At 44.0% G+C, this 15,719-nt stretch overlaps 1 protein-coding gene across 2 annotated transcripts in view; it reads left to right on the forward strand.

Annotated features, from left to right (window-relative positions):
- SMARCA2 (SWI/SNF related, matrix associated, actin dependent regulator of chromatin, subfamily a, member 2) overlaps positions 1–15,719 on the forward strand; it is a 167,259-nt gene that overhangs the window by 140,404 nt on the left and 11,136 nt on the right. Inside the window, exon 29 of one of the 2 annotated variants that reach the window (XM_004677627.2) lies at positions 7,475–7,528. The exons of the other annotated variant lie outside the window; for it this stretch is intronic. Within the exon in view, the coding sequence (XP_004677684.1) occupies positions 7,475–7,528 (54 nt within the window). The remainder of the gene's footprint in view (positions 1–7,474; positions 7,529–15,719) is intronic. 2 annotated transcript variants of the gene reach the window in all.

A 15,719-nucleotide genomic window follows, 5' to 3' on the forward strand; every position in this document is an offset into this window, starting at 1 on the left:
CCAAGAATCAGCAACTCTGTCAAGTTTGTATTTGCTTTCCCGGTCGATTTGCTGTAGGCAGGAACAATTTCCAGGAAGTCAGTTTGGACCATTGCACCTACTTTATCAGTCCCTGATGTAAGGAAAAAATAAGTTGAGTGTCACTCTGCAGAGACCTCTTGCTCTTCTTTTTACCTTTGTTTTAGGACAGAGAAACATCTGTTTCTGTGACCAAGTGCACCTTGGTATTTGATAGCATTTTGTTTATGATGTGCTGAGTGAGGTGAGGACATCTGTAACACTGGGAAGTGAGGACATCTGTAACACTGGGAAGGGGTCTTGGAGGGGTTTCTGGAAGCTAGACCTTTTATTTCAGAGTGGTGGCTATCTTCCCCATAATAATATAAAGGAGGCTACCAGCCTGTGGACCACATATGGCCAATGAACTTTTATTTCATGGTTCCTTTTGTTTAGGGGAAAAGGGGAGGGGGGCGATGGGGGGTGTGTACAAAGCAAGCATATAAAACTTGAGGGCTTATTCTTTCCCCTTCATAAAAACCTAAAACTCTAGCAGCACCCTACCCAGCTTTCCCTAAGGTAGCAGACAACAGGGGTGACCAGGAGGCTACCCTATCATGTGGACTGTGAGGGTTTAGGCTGCACCATCCCCATCACCCACTGTCAGCCCTCCAGTGCAGAGTTGCTATTTATCATCAGGCTTTCAACCTGTCCCATATCACTTGTTTATATTACCTGCTGGCTCAATGGCCTTTTTACCTCCAGACTAGTACTACGGGTTGACCACTTTACGAAACCACACCAAAGCAGAGTGGCATGAGGTTATAGCAGCCAAGCATTGCACACAAGCTCTGGCCACAACTTTATTACCTGTGTTTGAATCCTACCTGTAGTAGTCACACCTGTGAGGGCCCTTGAGCAATTTATTTGACCTCCGTGAGCCTCAGTTTCCTCATCCACAAAATGGAATGAGTACCTGCCTTTAGAGGTGTTAGGAAGATTATATGAATTCATACAACCGAAGCTCTTTGAACAGTTTAATTATTAATAATCAGCCTTTCAGACTATTTATAGCTGATCAGGTGGGTGGATGGAGCTGTGAGCAACATAAAGTGTCCTTGTGATACAGTTTCCTTTGCTTCACTCCCCAAAACAGAAAATGCATTTTCTCTGGGGCTGATTTTTGAGTATGTCTTCAGTTGTATTGTAAGGAAAAGATATTTAAATATTTCAGCATGCAGACACTGGGTAATTTTTTCCCTTCTTCTGGTTTTATTTATTTAACTTTCCCTTGAAAAATCTCTTCGTAGGTCTCTTCTCTTCGCTCCCACATTTAGCTAGGTTCCGGGGAGTATGTACTCAACTCTCCACCACTGTATGTTTCATGTATATTTCATGTTAGTAATCTTCTAGAAAAAGCACTTCTGCTATTTATATTTTTTATTTCTCTTACCAAACTTGGTGCTCAAGTAGGAGGCACTCAAATTAGGAGGCCCTAATTAGATACGTTGTCATATTTTTGGTTGGTTTTAGAAAATGCTGCTGGGAAATATCTCTCTCCATGTGGTAAGGTTTTGCACCATTAAAGTCAGCTACTAATATAGTAGTCTCTCATCCTACCTGTGAGAGAAATACCACCTGTACTAATCTGCCTCCCATCACCTCAGTCAAATGTTAGGGCTCTGACAGTTGTGCAGATTAGCAGTGTATTAAATAAGAACTGCTATCTATATTTAACTGATATATAAGAATTAATTAGCTCTCAGGAGAGAGGGTTTTTTTTTTTTTCTTCCAAAGTTCTTGCATGATTCTGGTACAGAATTATGGAAAATTTAAATGTCTACTTACTGCCTTTGCTTTCAGCATCGGACCTCATTTTTAAAAAGGAGGATGCTTTTCAACATATGACTTCAAATAATTTTGCGTGATTCATAAATGTAAAATCTTTGCAATAATTGCTACTACTTGTAGTACTGGTCCCTGCTACTTGTCCCCACCATTTTATTTTCTCAAACAAAGCAAAACACCCTTTGTCCTGTGTTATCAGAAAGCCTTGTTTTGACTTGCTAGGCATGCTTTGCTTTCTGCTTATCTAGAAGACTTTTAAAACCATACTGAGTGCCTATAAAATTTAACCTAAGACAATTTCTTCAAAAAGGGTAGTTGTCCTACTTGCATTTTGTATTCTTTAAAATTGCCCCAGATGAGATGTAGACTAACATGATGAAAAGGAGGGTGTGATGCAGCTACCCCACCTGCAGAGAGAGGGCTGAGACTACTTGGATAAGGAAGAGGATGCTTAATGCTGTCTGGATGAGCTGCCCACACCCAGATGGTGCCCCAGCACCACCTTTGGGTGACCGTCCTCCACCCTTCCTTTAGCCAGGGGGAAAGCAATTCTTGAGACCAAAGACAGCTCTACGAGATGGTCATTTCCTGTGTGAAAATGAACTCAGCACTCCAACTTCCTGCTTTTACTTGAACCTAGAGGGCGTAAATAGTTCTCATTCCAAGAAATGACCCTAAAAATATTTGAATCTATCCACCGTGGCACATTCTCCTTCAGACTGAATCTCCCCTCACTTTGCTCCTTGAGTGATCCCCAGGTTTTCATCCTACTGGTCCCTCCTCTTTAGGCCTTTTCTCCTCCTCCTCCTCCTTTTTTTAATCAAGATTTATTTTTTTATGTACACAAAAGCTGGGGTGCAAGGCCATAGGTGTGGGGGGCCGGGTGCAGGAGAGAGGATTCACCAGACAGAGTATTTCACAACAGGCAGATGTACTGAAATGTACTGCTGAGAGGAGCAGTGGACAAGACAGAAGGGATTTGCTGCGCCCCGGGGGTCAGCTCCCAGACCAGCTGGGAATCCAACTTGTACCGCAGTGGCTGGAGACAGCTTGATCAGCGTTGTGTTGAACCCCAGCGCCACCAGAGCGATCCCTTTTCTTCTCTCTTAGTGTCACATCTGAACATAGCACCCAGAATTCCAGACTATGGGGTGGTTAGCTTCCTTATTCCGGATACCAGGATTCTGTTAATGTAACTAAGAGAGTGTGCTCAACTTTTTCCAGGAACCTTGACACAGAACTCACTCAGACTGAACATGTGACTTGCTGAAAAATTCCCACTCCCTAAAACACATGCTACTGTCTCATATGAAGGCTGCCAAGGATGGCCTGCAACTTAGCATTTGATTTTGTGAGCCTTTTATTTACTGAATTTCTTCTTGTCCCCATGCAGTTCCATTTTATTGATTTCTGTCCTGTCATTTTAACCTATTGCTATAATGCTGAATTCTTATTTCATATTGAAATCATGTATACTTGTCTTTCGGAGTTTTTTGTCCTCTAAAAATTTGCTATTTGCTACTACTGAGAAATTTCTAAAGGACAGAGACCGTGTCTCTTTAATGTGCTCATGAAAATCATATCGGGTGACATGAATTTTTTGACCAGTGAACCTAAAAGTTGATTCACCACCTCCGAACCCATGACCAGGCTGTCATGTAACCCACATTTATCTCTCCTTTCTCAAGGTTATCAAGAAAGGCTAAACCCAAAGAGACACAGTGTTTATGTCCTTTCTAATCTATCAACCCAGAAACCCTGCTGAAAGAATAAAATGAGGTTAGCTTGCCATGGCTTTTTCTGAGACCCCCTATTGCTACTTAATGATGTTATTTATCTTCTCTAAATAGTCCCATGGCATCTGAATAATTTCTTCTAAATTTTAACAAGGGTCCACATCAAGCATTGGGGTCTCAAATTTCCTTTCTCATTTGAAATTGGGACATTTGCTTATCACTAGTCTTCTGATTCCATTTCTGTTCTTCGATTTCTACAGCATTAGAAGCATCTGTATACTCTTTTGGAATGTAATTACTTTGCAACTGGACACTTCAACTCATTTGAAGCATCCTGATAGACTTTACCAACTCTATCAGCTTTTGTCCAACATTTATTACCCCTTGCTTTTCAAATCCAAGCGTTGTTCTCATCCCTAAAGCATCTGGCAGTGCACCATGAGGAGGTAACTGTCACCTCCTTCTCCTTTAACAGCTCGTTTAAAGACCTCAGCAGGCCATTCCACATGGGCCAGCCCTGCAGTTCTCACAGGCTTTCGGCTCCAGCTCCAGCTTTCAGGATGGACCCAGTGAGGCAAGGCGGGTGGCAAGGGACTGTTGCCTGGTCCATCTCTGGTGGATGCCCCTGGCACAGGGTGCATCCTCCCTAATGTGCCTCAGAGCCTGCTCTCTCCCCCAGGGCTGGCCTGGCTTGTTCTTGCCCCTCTTTCATAAATCGTGGTGAAATCTCTAGGAATGATGAAAGTCTCAGCTTGTGAATTTTAACTCTTCTCATCAAGAAAATCATTCACTTGGAGGCATTGCTTTTCTTCCCCCTTTTCCAGTTTTGCACTGCCAAGTAAGGCCAGGAGGTGAACACCTCATGGGACTTGCCCCTGTTGGGTTCCTGCACAGCGGGGAGGTGGCAGCCTTCTGCCTGCTGCTGCTGAGCAGGCGATCACATGGGGAACTCTGAACCCCACATACTCAGATGCTGTGCAGCATCTTGAGTTTATGGTTGCTTTTAGAAAACAGAAATGCTATCACTATAATGAATGACATTTACCTGGGAAAAGAGAGCCAACATTTCATTCTCTTGCATTATAGTACCTTTCTAAGGATTGGTTATATTGCAAACCTAAGACAACGTGTACTTGTTTAATTCCTGTATATAGTTATTGTAGAAATGGCTTCTGAAGAACAGTTATTTATAGTGTTTTGTTCACCTTGAATAAAGCCCAGCTTCTGTTTTGAGTACCTACCTGTGCTCCAGAAGGGATGGGCTCTTACTAAAAGCTCTTGCCTTGTCCCATGGTTTTTGTTTGTTTTTGTTTTTTCCCCCACCACGAGCTCTACCTGAGTGCACTTGGGTGTTTGCTATGTCTAAGCTTCCCTCCATCATTCTTCATTATGCGACTGTCCTCTAAGGGACCTGTTCACACCACTGTTCACACTGCCCTTGCAAAACAAACTGGTATCAACATACATTTGCTTTTCTGTTTTGTTTTTGTTTTTTTTCCCTTGTTCAGTGCGACAATTTTGTTAAGCAAAACAGCAGACGGCATTATCCAATAAAACACATCAGTATTTTTACATTAAGAAAAGAAATCTAGTTAAATGATTAGCTCACACACATTACCAGAAAAAGCCAAAACAAAGTTGGTCATATTATCTTGGGTCGCCCAGCCTGATATTTAGGAAAGATATATACTGTAACAGATTTTTTTTTTTAAAGATTTATTTATTCGTACAGAACTGGGGTACAGGCCAGAGATGCAGAGGGTGAGAGGATTCACCAGAGACAGAGCAGGGAGCAGAACAGGCAGATCGATGAAGTACACTGCTGAGGGGAGCAGCGGGCAGGTCAGGAGAGGTCTGCCTCACCATTGGATCTCCTCCCGGGCAGGCGGGGATCGAACTCATGCAGAATTGGCTTAAGCTTCTTAGTGCAGTGCTTTAACTGGCTGCGCCACCAGGGAGGGCCCCTGTAACAGATTTTTAACTTAGATTGTTGGCTGCATTTGTGCTTCAGAAAATGGTAAATTGTATCGGCAATAAAAACTGAAATGGCTATAGATTTGGAAATGCCAGGGCCAGAAAGAGAAAAGTTCCTTCACAGAGTAGATGCACTTTGAAGAGCCACGGACAGACTGTGTCCGAAGGCCTGCAAACCGTGATCCCAGTCAGGATGGAGAGAAGCCGGAGGCCTCAGAGTGGACAGGAAAAGAGGAACAAAGTAGTAACAAATGGAAGAAAATTTATTATGTGAAGAGAGATGATCATGGGAAAAGCACAGTATATTTTATTAGGAAATTGTTCACACAAATCTACTATTTGATGGTATATAGTTTGAGGTATTTTGCTTGTCTTTGGGTCTGCATTCCTGTCTTCCCTCATCAGGCTGCTGATGGAGATCTGTCCCCATGTGTTCCTTACCAGGATTACTTGAAATTAATTTGCTGGGATCTCATGTCACCTCTGAATTATAATCTCCATTGATTGGTCTCAGATCACAGAACTGTGTCCATTTTTCTCCAAAGTATTTTCAGTGTGTTCTGCAAAATGCATAGTAGCAGATTTGTCATTCCCAGGTTTCTTTTCCTTCGCCGTTATAAATTCAGAGACAAAAGGGTCTGTTTCAGCTTCTGCCTCCCCTCAGCTGACCCCGTTATCACCCCAGAGTCCCATTGTATGATGGTAAAAGTGCTCTCAATCTGTGCCTTAGTCCTAACATGCACTTTCATGCCAGGGGCCCACAACACACTCCCAAGCTTCCTCCAGCCACCTCTCCCTTGCCTTGACATAGTCTTCGTGAGGCCCCACTACCCAGGCTTGGGACAGCTCGGTAGCTGCCTAGCCGATGATGCGAAGGCGCCTTCGCATGGGAGAAGGTCATCCACAACTGGCCGATAACCTGCTCTCCCTTCTACTTCGGACAGTCCACTGGTTCACCAGACTGAGTAGAGCTGTGCCACCGGCCACACCACAGTGAGGCTGCCCCTCTGCTGTCCTCCCCGTCTTCAGGCAGCGTGAGCAGGGCCTCTCGGTGGCTAAATGGAGACTGTGTCAGAGGGCCCATCTTCTAGAGTAAGAAAGATTTAGACAGAATGAAGGGTTTTCTTGATTCGTCAAATCTATAACCATGTTTGCCACCACACAAAACAACCTTACCAGCATTGCAGTTTTGATAACTTCAATGGAAGCGGCTTCTCTAGGGGCCCATGGAGGGCCAAAAACAACAGGTGGAGATGTGCTGTCATTTAGTAAAGATCATTAGTCCATCCACCTCGGTTTGAAAAAAACAGACTGCTGGGGAGCCGTGCAGGCCATTCTAGATGGTGTTTAGAAACCAAGGTTGGCCTTGGTTTGGAGACCTATTTGCTGGTTGCTGTAATGAGTACAGTATTTAATGTGCACAACTTTCTGAGGTAAGTATTGCCTTTTTGGAAATGATAAATGAGTCTCTGTTCAAAGACAGAAGCCACTTTGCCAGGATCACAGTCCGTCCCCTTCCCCCTGCCCCAACTCCTGCCTCACGCCAGAAAATGCTGCTTCTGGAACAACGGATGGGATGTGTCCTGAAGCCCATGCAGAGAATGTGTGTGGACAGAGAAGGGGCAAGGATGACGGGCCTGTCTACATTTGGGGGAAGTCTGAAATATCCCAGAGGAGTTAGGAAACAGCCCCTCGCCCCCGCCATTTCTGAAAAAATAGTGCTCTATGTCAGCATGAGGTTCCAAATGTAACCCCTTGTTCACCACAACCCCATGAGGTAGTCAAGTCAGGTAGGTGAGGAGACTGAGGCTTGAAGCATGAAATGAATTACCCAGGGTCTCCTAGCCTAGGATGGAGGAGCCGGGCTGGGACACGGACCCAGGTCTTCTGACTCTAGTGTTCTTTCTACTCTACCACAGGTGTAACGTGGAGAAGGTGCCCAGTAATTCTCAGTTGGAAATAGAAGGAAACAGGTCAGGATCTGTCTTGTATTTCCCTGTCTCTAAATACAGGTATCCTTGGCACAAGCAGCAGACCAATGAATAAAGGGTTGGCCTTTGGAAGCGAATTCCTCCAGATGGCCCCGACTTGGAGTGGGAGCCGGAGGCGCGGATACTTTAAAACAACTGTCCTGGCTTTTAAAGTTATTTTGTGCTGTGTCCTAACTCGGGTGTGTCTGCTCTGCAAATGTTGTCCTTACTAAGGCTGGGAGCCACCTGCAGGCCTGCCCGGCTGTATCACGTGGAGCTGGGTTTCTGTTGCTTCGCCCTCCCTTGCCGCCCACCTCCGGTCTTATCTTCCAAGGTCTCCCCACTTTGTGTTGTCTTGGTCTAGAAGCTTGTTGGCGAGCACCGGTGGTGCCCGGATCTCCTGCAGCCCACCAGGAAGCACGCACATGCATGCCGTGTCCTGCCTTCCACGTTCACCGCTGCACATACGTGTGTGTGCGAGTGTGCAGAAGCTTTGCACACTGCTTGTGACTCTGGGGCCACTTGTCCGGGTCCTAAGCATTCTAATCCACACAAAAGGTGTGGCTTTGCTTCTGTTGGGAGGAAAGCCAATGTGCTGTTGTCTTCAGGATATTGTGAGATTGGGATGTTGGTTAAGAAGAGAGATGGCTATGTGTGATCTACCATGGTTAGGCCTTGTTATTACTATACTGAAAATAACATTTCTTTCAGTGAGTCGAAATAGCAATATGCCATTTATACCACCCATGTTCCACTGTTGTTACTTGGCCCAATAATAGGCTTTCTTCAAAGATTTATTTACTTATGCATATAAGATCTGGGGTGCAGGCCAGAGGTATGGCTGGGTGAGAGGACTCACCACAGACAGAGTGGGGAACAGAACAGGCAGATCTGACAGAAATACACTGCTGAGGGGAGCAGCAGGTGAGACAGGAGAGGTCTGCTGCCCATGTCGGTCAGCTCCCTGGCTGGAGATTCAACTTGTGCTGCAGTGGCTGCAGACAGCTTCAGAGTGCTGTGACTTAACCTGTTGTACCACCAGGGAGAACTGCCCAGTAATATTCTTTATGGTGTTTCTCTCCCAACCGGTGTAGGATTCAATCTCAGTCACACCAGAAAGATCAGAAGCTCTTTTCTGTTTTTCTAAATGATTATTATCATCAAGTTGTAGGATTCTCCTTTATATAAGTGAGTTGTGTGCCCTCGTCGTATCGGTTTCAGAAGATGGAATTGTCGGTCACAATTATCAATTGTTGATGTTTCCTATTGGTGGTCAGTAAACTAGGATAGATCCTGGAAAACACTCTCTCTCCCTCTCCCCCTTCCCCTCCCGGAAGTGTGCCTCATTTTTGCTATGAGGAGAACTCAGTCTGAATATGAATTTCTGGATTGAATCAGCAAACGCTGACTTGATTAGTTTGGGCAGTTTAAGTAATAGCCAACTTGGGTAAACACTGTTGCCCACATGCTAAGTAAAGTGGTTTCCTTTTCTAAATGGCTTCAAGCAGGGGAAATGGCAGCCCAGTGAACAAGGTGAGGCTCAAGCTCTTCTGTCACTTACATGACCATGGGAAGCAGACTAATAACCACGATGGGGTACTGCAAGCCCCCAGTATTATGCCTGGGCTTTGGAGGAGGCACTGTGCCCATAGGTATTTAGGACCTGGGTAAGTTCATTTTTATTCAGGATACATTTAAGCTGTCATTTCCAGAGACAGATCAAGGGGCTTGCTGTGTGCTTCCTCAGGAGTTTCCGGGGCCTGTGCCATCCCTTACTGTGAAATATATTTCCTTCCTCCAACCCCTCACCTGAGTTTTGCTGAGTGTTGAGTATACCCTGAGTGTTGTTGAGACTGCATTGTGATACAATAAGTTCTTCATGGTGGGTTTTTGTTGTTTTTTAAAGTGTTTACTTTATGTGCTCAAAAGCACCAAACATTTTCTATGTGCCCATCTCTGCAAGTACTGAGAAGGTGGGGTAGGGGGGTTAGTAAATTGCCTTAAAGCAGAGTTGGAAAGAGCAATATAAAGAAATGGTGCAAGTAGACGGGCTGAAGAAAGTGTGTGTGATTGGGAAATGAATGGGGTATCCCAAGTAGACTAAAGGAACGGGGAGCCGGGAGACAAGGCAGAGGAACCAGTCTGAGGAATGTAAGGAGCCATAGGCCTCTTGGAAAGCAGGATCCCCTCAGAGATCACGCATATCTTACAGGTGACTGGGTCACCAGGACTAGAGAAGAGGGACAACACAGAAAGTGGGGGTACAGACTAGAGAAGTACTTTGGAGTATGTTTGTTGGCAGGTCTTAGGGGAAGCTGGGCATGCGAGGAAGGGGAGATTTTTTTTTTTAAGATTTATTTATTTGTGCATACAGAACTAGGTACAGGCCAGAGATGCGGAGGGTGAGAGGATTCACCACAGACAGAGTGGGGAGCAGAACAGGCAGATCAATGCAGATCAATGAAGTACACTGCTGAGGGGAGCAGCGGGTGGGTCAGGAGAGGTCTGCCACGCCATGTGGGTCACCTCCGGGGCAGGCGGGAATCGAACTCATGCTGAAGTGGCTTTAGCTTCTCAGTGCTGTGCTTTAACCTGCTGTGCCACCAGGGAGGGCCCGGAAGGGGAGAATTTTAAGGTAACTCTTGAGAGGTGGGTGGGTATGATGCTACTTACAGACATGTCGCAAAAGGGCAAATCCTGTGTGGGTGTGGGTGTGGGTGTGTGTTTCTTCAGTCCTATACAACTGCATCCCAGGAAGTCTGAATTCTCCCCATGGCTATTATCAGCCCTTGATGTTGTGATTATGTTGTTAGTATTGACTATCCCTCCAGGATCAGCCAAGAACTCTTTTAGACCAAATTTATTTTTAGCCAGCCTTGGCACCAGACATTCTGTATTTCATTGAGTGGGGGAGGGACTCTGTGACTATGGTTTTCAAACCCAAGCACCTTTGCATTTAAGAGCCCTAATTAGATTACGGAGAAATTGTCATGAAATAACAATGCGGTCAAGTGGATGCACTTTTAGGGAACTTTAATTCTAGTGAAGAGTTTTCATTTATTCTCTTTGTCATAAGCTTTGGGGTCAGCATCAGGGCTGCTCATTTGTCTGGTATGGTAGCGAGGTGGCGAGGGGTGAGCTGCATGCCTTGTTTGGGATGATGGTTCTCAGAGTGTCCTCAAACTCTAGTCCTGTAGCTGTTCGGGGAATTCCCAGTACAATGCGAAGTTCTGGAGAGTCTTGTGATAAAGTAACTGTTGGGTTTTATTCAACCCAACATCTCCAAAACTCATTTAACTAATGAACTTTCTTTTTTGTGGATTCTGTAAATGATCTGTTAAGATCCTGTTCCATGATGCATGCTTTGGGCAATGCTGAGAGCTCAGATGCTGCATTTTAGTGCAGAAAGAAACTGTTTGGGCATGTACACTCCAGTACTTCCACCCTCGCTAAGATATTGATACCTTCAGATGTTAACTAGAATAGGTTCCTTTGTTTTGTTTTTAATAAAAGGAGTAATAGTCTTTCCCCCCCTTAAGGTTTACTTATACATACAGATCTGGGTTGTAGGGGCAGAGAGAGGATTCACCAGAGACAGAGTGGGGAGCAGAACAGGCAGACAGACGAAGTACACTGCTGAGGGGACCCGTGGGCGGGTCAGGAGAGGTCTGCCGCGCCATGTGGGTCACCTCCGGGCAGGCATCGAACAACTTCTGCAGTAGGTGCAGCCAGCTTCGTCATACTGCACTGTAACCTGTTGTGCCACCAGGGAGGGCCTTAGAGTATAGGTTCCTTTGAATCCTGGTGACTTGACAATTATGATGCTCAGCCAATTTTACCCATTACAGAAGGGGGTCAGTCCCCAAGGAAACAATCCACCTGCCTTCAGAGGCACAGAAGGCCACCCCTAGGCTTTTAGATTACCCTGGCCCAGAATGTGCCTCAGCTCCAGACCAATACCTGAACGACCTCTCTCTGCAGGAGAAAGAGGCCCAGATGGAAATTTAAAAACAAACAAACAAGCAAAAAACAAAACTGATTTTCTTTCAGGACTAATAGTTAAAAACCACTCTTGGCCCTCCCTGGTGGCGCAGGGGTTAAAGCACTGCACTAAGAATCTAAAGCCGTTTCAGTATGAGTTCGATTCCTGCCTGCCTATCACATGGCGCGGCAGACCTCTCCTGACCCGCCCGCTGCTCCCCTCAGCAGTGTACTTCTTCCATCTGCCTGTTCTGCTCCCCACTCTGTCTCTGGTGAAGCCTCTCGCCACCCCTAAGCCTCTGGCCTGTACCCCAGTTCTGTATGTACAAATAAATAAATCTTTTAAAAAAAAAACACTCTTAATTATTCTGATTTTTAAAAATGAGTTGCTCTGAAAAATGGCAGTTATCTGGACATACATGTTCTTGTGTATTGGGGCGGGGAGATATGCCTTATTCCTTTAGGATCACATTTCAGATGTCTGTCTTAAGAATTTACTAAATCGGGAAAGCACTGACCCACTCTTTTATCAAAGTGACATGCAGGACTTGCAGCTCAGGTGAGAGAGATGTGATTTTTGTTTGCTTAGAAAGGCATGGTGCCTTCGCATTTGCTCACAATTCAGTCAAAAGCTCTGAAGTGTTTTTACCATTGCAGAGTGGAGCATCAAAGTCAGACTATGGAGTGGAAGGGAAGAGGAGGTCAGGACATTTTGGAAGGGGGACGTTCTCTGTGTCCTGCCAGGGTCTGCAAGGTGAGGCATGAAAGCTGAAGAGGCTGAGGGAGCAGCAGGCCTTTTCAGGGGTCATGTTGGATAGTGAGCATTTTACACCTACACCCACTATTAGGAAATGTCAAGTGAGAAAAAGAGAAGAAACCAGACATCCGGAGTCAGTATTTCTGAAAAAGTCCAAATGATAGATCTTGAAACTTCTCTGCAAAACGTTTTTTCTACCTGACAAGTAATACTTCCTAACCACATGTCCTGATGAATCTGATTTGTAGTAATAGTGCAGTGAACCAAAGCTGAAGATTGTTAGGCACTTTCTAAGTACATTCTAATGTTTGTACCACATCACATTAAAATGTTAGAAAATTACACCGTTCTATATTTTTTTGGCTTTATATGATAGATGATGCCAATTGGTGGAATGTGTTCCTTCTTGCGGATACAAATTAAGGCTGGTCATACACCTTCTGTTTTTTTTTCTGGGGAAAAAAGTAAGATTAGAATTTTGACTTATAGCATGTTTTTAAAGCAGGTAACCCACTAAGTAGTAATATGGTTCAAAATTACATTTGATTGTAAATTTTCATCTTGTTGAATAAGAGTGCATTATAACTGCCATTTAATTTTGTTCTGGCATATCTCTTCTGGCCCTTAGTCTATGTCTCCTTCAAAATCTAGTTGATATTGTCTTCAGTATTTACAATTTTATCTCTTTTGTTCATTTTCCCCCTGAAAAATCAAAACAAGCATTTTTCGTTCTTTTAGGTGCATCACTTAAAAGATACATCATTTTATGCCTTTAGCATCCCAGTCGTTAAACATTTTGACTGCTCTGAATTATTTAGTTAATAATGCTGTGATGAGCATCTTGATATCCGTATTTATCCATATTTCAGCCTAGAATAGATTACCAAAAGCAAAACTGAGCATCAGAGTATGACTATATTCAAGACTCTCAATAAAACCTCGCTGCTTTTCTTATTGAACGGGAGTAGCCCTTTAATGTCTTTTAACATTGGGTCATTTACCTTATACTGATCATTTGAAACCTTACTTGTCTTGATAACTCAAGCTCATTATATATCTATAATCCTTAGACATGACCCTTGGGTGATTATTTTTAACAGCTACTAACTCCACTACCAAAAGCAAATCGACCCCCATCCCATTCTGATGTCTGCTGTTACCTCGTACTTGCTTCCAGAGGTGGGAAAGTCAGACTTGCAAAGGTGTTTGGAATTATTGTCGATCAATACTCAGTTAGATTCAGATGAGAGAACCTCTCGTGAATACTGAGTGTTGCAGGGGCTTGTGATACCTGCTTCCCGTCTGGCTTAGGATTCTGGGGGGCTTTCTGGATAAAGGGGTGTTGCTATGGTCAGTGTGCATCTTTAAATATTGTGCATCAAATGTCACAGGACCTAACCCTGAAAAGCAGCAACATGTTCTCACTTACTGCTCTCCAAATGTTGGCTTGTTTTTTCAAAGTTTTCCTTGCATTTGATTTCCTGTATTTGACTCTTTTAGGACAATGACTTTTCTATAAAGTTCTTCCAACTCTAAGTGCGTATTCTAAATTGTGGTTTTTTTTTTTTAATGGAAGGCAGACAGCCAGCCAGCCACATGTTTATTGTCGATTACATAAGATAATACCTAAGTATCCACTAAGGAACTCTTATCAGCAGATCAGCTGGAGCAGGTGAAAAGAATAGTCATAGAGTAGCAGCAAAACCAAAACAGAAATCAAACTCCTCACCCAGTATTATAATATTGCCTTAATTTGGGTTTGGAAAAAAATAATAGGCCAGCATCTTAAAGGAGTAGGTTTCAGTCTTTATATTTGTCTACCTATACCTAAAATGTAAGGAAAATTAGAGCTGGTATTTATGTAATTTTTATACTTAGGCAGCCAGTGTTTTCGGGTTGTGGTAGTAGAGATGTGAGATTATTGTCATTTGGTTTGTAGAGGTAATACAAAATTGAAATCCAGGGGAAGCATGGCGAAGTAAATCTCAGTTGTGTATGTGGTGTGCATACCTGTGTAATATACTTACTTGTATGTAGATGGATGGATGGATGGTTGGAGGCAGGCGGATACCTACAGGGTTTGCAAGCTGTCATTTACGCAGGAGGCACAGAGATGTGACATGGCCATGTTTCCCTAGGCCCATTCACCTCTGCAGAGAAGAACGATAGACACTTGCCGACCAGCTCCTGCAAACTCTTTGAGTAATTGGTATTTTAGGTCACACTCCTCCCCCACCCACCTTCATCTTACCGGGGCTCACGATTCATACTCTGTGATCACGGGTATGAAATGGATCTGAAATCAGTCCATCAGTGGAATCCTTTTTTGGAGAAGGGAGGTGGGTGTCACTTTTGTCATGGAATCAGAACGCTTGAAGTTAGCAATTTATACTTAGGCCTTGAATTGTGTAAAATGACATAATGGAAAATAACTGGGGACTAGCATAAGCATTTCAATGGAAACAGAACACCTTCTGCAAGCAAACCATTGTACAATTAATCCATTGTTCTGTACTTTAACCCAAAAAAAAAAAAAAACTTTCCAGCAGTGAAAAAGAAAGACTTAAAAGGTATATTTAAAAAGCCTTTGCTCAGCTTAAGTTTCAGAAAGAAATGCCAAGAATTCAAAACTATCAGCAGCTTTACTTTCAATTTTTTCCTTTACTTTTTATAACCTTTAATTTAGGAGCAAAATAAGCCAGCGTAGTGATCCATTAGCAAGTGGTCTACAGGTCATGTGAAAGCTGGGTGTCCTCCAGCACCTCCTGGTACTGTCTAAGCTGGCGTCAGGCCATGGTCTCTGCTGGGAAAAGGGGATTTACGTATGTGAGTGCATGCAGTCCTCCACCCTCGGTGGAAGAGAGGAAAAAAAGCACATACATAGAACACATGCATAGTTCTGAGCAGTGAGGCTGTAGGCACTGGCCTAATATAATGCTGAGAATGATTTCTTCCCTTTTTATGGGAATGGGTTGTTGATCCTAGACAGATCATGAAGTACTGGAAGAGTGGAATAATAGAGACCAGTACAGACGTTGAAGAAATGTGAGGTGGTTAGGGCTGGAGGCTGGAATAAGAACTGGGTGGTTGAGCATGATGCTTGAGTTAGGGGGCTACATAGGGGAGAGACTCCTCTGACCAGAGTCAGGTCAACAGTGCAGACACCGTTTGCAGGGAATGAAGTGGGGCAGCTTTAGAAACCAGAAGAGGTTTGACTGGTGATAGACCCACCACAATCACCAGGCGGCTTCCAGGTCTCCCTTTTGCCTGGGTCCTTGGGAGTGGTAGGGGAGTAAGTAGATACTAAGGTGAGTGGACCTTTATTTTTTAATCCAGTGTAAGTTTTTCTCATAACACTGGCCCTGAGTCCATAACATTCAGCTCTCTCCTTTATGAGCACAGACAGCTATGGACTTGTCTCTTTAGGGTCTAGGATTTCTACCTGACTGAGGACAA

This window comes from Condylura cristata, unplaced genomic scaffold, assembly GCF_000260355.1.
Source record: "Condylura cristata isolate star-nosed mole 26May11 unplaced genomic scaffold, ConCri1.0 scaffold00006, whole genome shotgun sequence".
Lineage (NCBI taxonomy): Eukaryota > Metazoa > Chordata > Mammalia > Eulipotyphla > Talpidae > Condylura > Condylura cristata.